The 3,642-nt window shown below is 37.0% G+C and overlaps 1 protein-coding gene across 1 annotated transcript in view; it reads left to right on the top strand.

Moving 5' to 3' along the window:
* Positions 1-2,545, top strand: part of DDX21 (DEAD (Asp-Glu-Ala-Asp) box helicase 21) — a 19,775-nt gene extending 17,230 nt beyond the window's left edge. Inside the window, exon 15 of the mRNA XM_004680826.2 lies at positions 149-2,545. Within this exon, the coding sequence (XP_004680883.1) occupies positions 149-388 (240 nt within the window). The 3' untranslated portion in view covers positions 389-2,545. The remainder of the gene's footprint in view (positions 1-148) is intronic.
* Positions 2,546-3,642: the final 1,097 nt, after the last annotated feature.

Below are 3,642 nucleotides of genomic sequence, written 5' to 3'. Positions count from 1 at the left end.
CCCCCGTTTTTGATCCCATTCCTGGACCAGTGACAGCAATTGAATTACTGTAGTTTTTCTTTAGGGGAAGGGCAATAATACCTTATTTGTGGCTTTTTAAATTATTCAATAAAAATCAAGGCAGGTAAAAACAACCATTTCTCAATAGGAAAAATGGCATGATTCACGGCGCTGGCAGCTCTCTGTGGCTACGGAACAGCCAGAGCTGGAAGGACCACGGGAAGGATATCGAGGCTTTAGGGGACAGCGGGATGGCAACCGAGGCTTCAGAGGACGCGACGGAAACAGGAACCGAGGCTTCAGAGGACAGCGGTCAGGAGGTGGCAATAGAAACAATAGATTTCAAAACAAAGGCCAGAAGAGGAGTTTTAATAAAGCATTCGGTTAGTAATTTGAAATAGAATTTATATTTTTTCATACAAAGGTTAAAAAAAAAAAGACATTGTGTTTCTTCCTAACCACTTCCCCCATCTCTTCCAAAAAAGACAATTTCATCTCATCATTCTTTATCACTTGGAACGCTAATGCTACATCTACATCAGGAATCCCTTTGACACAGGGGTATATGAATTCGTTACATTTTTATGCTAATGTATTATCTAAATTACAAGATAAAAATCAAGCACGAATCTGCCTGTACTTTGTATCTTGATTTGTCTTCATACTTAAGAGTCTCTCAATAGTGTCTTCCCCTGAATACCTGTGGGGAATACAACAGCCTCTGGAGAAACACTGAGCGATCAAGACTTTGTTCTTTAATTGGCATTCCTTGGCCACCTGCCTAACAACCACTCATATGGTCCTAAGTTGTCTGAAAATTACCACTGAGCAATGTTTTGAAACAAGATTTCAAACTCAACTGAGATGTAATGCAGTTTATGCCAGCATACATCTACTAGGAGGATGGTGATATATTTGATTGATGTGTTATAGGTTAGCCATTTTAAGATATTTTTAGTTTCTCATAAGGTGAGTCAGGCTTCATTGAATTCACAGATTTTACATATGAGTATATATACCTATATATATGCATACACACGTGTTTTAATAGAAAGCAAGCATCTGTTAGGAATTGCGGAACTATAAAATGCCCAAGTAAGAAGACTGGGTAAGTGATGCTTAGTAAAAAGGTACTCCAATTCCTGTTGGGAGATTAACGTTTACCAAGAGGAACTAAGGTAATGAGAGGCACAGGTTTGCATTGCGCAAGAGTGTATCAAAAACTCACTGAAAATGTATTTTGCATATGAGGGGGAAAACATCTTTGCCGCAAAGAGAAGAACAAATGAAGCTGACAATAAAGCATTTGCCTGATGGTGGAAAGCTAATGGGTTAAATAATCTTTCTAAAAGGTAATTTGTAATGAGAATACTTTTTTAGGTAAAGGAGCTATTAGATTGCTACTCCATTGAAAGCTTTAGCTGCTTCCTTTTTAAGACACATTGTACATGGTTTTTTTAAGTTGTTGCTTTGAGGAAATTAAACTTACTACAGGCCCTGACTAGGTAACTTCTCTGATTTCTCAAATATTTCTCTGGGAAACTTTTTCCATGGTGCAGGAGCTTAAGAGTAGCATTGTCTTCTCGCCTTAATTCATAGAATTTCTGTAATAAGAACCTCAGGGAATACATTTTGATGGGAGAAATTAGAATATATGGCCTGTACTGTATTGATTGAATTATTTTAATTGTTTTAAGCTAATTCTTTATCCTGGTTTCCTTCTACTCAGATGGGTCTTTGTATGTCTAACTGCCTCCTACTTAATCACCGTGCAGTGCATTGTGCAGTACAAATAGCTGACTCAGCTCTTGATTCTTTATCTATTTGTACTTTAGTTCTGTCCTTGAATATTGACTGGAAAGTCTCTGTTCTCAGAAATTCTCTTTTATTTTTATTTCTTGAGCTTTTCATTTGTATCACTTTTTCTCTTCATGGCTTCCAGTCAAGCCACAGGGTTTTAGGAGAGGTGTTGATGACAGTCAACACTTGTGTCTGTGGATTACAATTTACCAGATTTTGGTTTTGCTCCAAGTACTGAGCACAGCACAGTAACAACCAAGACATTTCAAGATTTTAATAGGAATGGGTACCTTACTAAGAATAAAAGGATACATCCTTGGAAAGGAACTGCTAAAACTTTGATGTGGAATAGCCTAAACAAAAATCAGGTATACATCAAGAGTAAGGGGCAAGATAAAAGGAATTCTGCTTTAAGCAACTTAATTCTATGGAAAGCATCACTGTTGGAATAAGTAAAGCTAAAGTTTCTCCTGAATCCTAGAATTCAAACCATATTTGTAAATTTTTAATTCAGCTACCACTTGGTCTAAATAGTCTTGTTGGGCTAAGCCTGGGAAATGTTGTCAATTTTTACTATTTTCTACAGAGAAAGTATTTTCCAATTTATGTATCAACTCAATTAACTTTTAAAATATAACCCATTTTTATGTTGGGGCTATATGTGCAGCCATTTTATTTACAGTTGTACATAAAATGTTTTTACTGTAAAACTGAGTTAATGTATAAAATAATGCTCTATGCCATAATAAAGATATTAGTACTTAATGCTTGTTTTTGGTGGCCTTTTTCCTAATATTGACAAAAACATTTTAAAATGATAAATAATGGGTGTAAAGCTCCAAACATTGAAGAAGAAACAAGCAAGTCATAATCACCCCCATATCTAGATTTTGAGCATGTTTCGGAGTCAAATCATTCAGTTTTACGAATTGCATTTTTCTCAACAACTGCATATCTATAAGTAAAAATTGTACTTTTTAAAAAAAAGATTTATTTATGCATACAGAACTGGGGTACAACCTGAGGTGCAGGGGCAGTGAGAGGATTCACCGGAGACAAAGTGGGGAGCAGAACAGGCAGATTGTTGAAGTACACTGCTGAGGGGAGCAGCGGCTAGATCAGGAGAGGTCTGTGGCGCCATGTGGTCACCTTCGGGGCAGGCGGGTATTGAACTCATGCTGAAGTGGTTTTTAGCTTCTTAGTGCTGTGCTTTAACCCGCTACCTCACCAGGGAGGGTCAACAATCTATAACTTTGATGACTCATATCTCAGGGTGTGCCGTTGAATACTTAACTAGGGCTTAGGATGGCGTGTATAGGTTATTTGTAATTTATCACTGTTAGAAAACAACCCAAAATTGAATGTCCTTGTATAAATCCTTACCTACTTGCCTGTAACTATAGGATAAATTTCCTAAAAGTAGAATTGCAGGGTCAAAAATGAATGTATTTTAAATTTTGGTTGCAAGCAGCTTGCCAAGGCTATGCCAGTTTACATTCCCCGCCTATAAAGCATGAGGATTTTTTTTCTACTCTTTTTTCGCCCAACACTACAACACTGAATTTTGACTTTACCTTTATCAGGTTTTTTTAGCTGCAAAATAACTTTATTTACATTTTAGTTGAGTGACAATACCACATTTATTGGCTGTTTGCATTTAGAAAAATTATATCTTAATTGGGGTCTGTACCTTTTATTAATGAGTTCTTTTATTAGTAACATTGTCAAGTAGTTAAAAGTTCATAAAAATATGGCCCTCCCTGGTGGCGCAGTGGGTTAAAGCACTGCACTGAGAAGCTAAAGCCACTTCCGCATGAGTTTGAATCCCGCCTGCCCTGGAGG

The sequence above is a fragment of the Condylura cristata genome, unplaced genomic scaffold (genome assembly GCF_000260355.1).
Source record: "Condylura cristata isolate star-nosed mole 26May11 unplaced genomic scaffold, ConCri1.0 scaffold00011, whole genome shotgun sequence".
Classification (NCBI taxonomy): domain Eukaryota; kingdom Metazoa; phylum Chordata; class Mammalia; order Eulipotyphla; family Talpidae; genus Condylura; species Condylura cristata.
The sequence above is the reverse complement of the archived record's forward strand: the minus strand, read 5'-3'. Positions and strand labels throughout refer to the sequence as shown.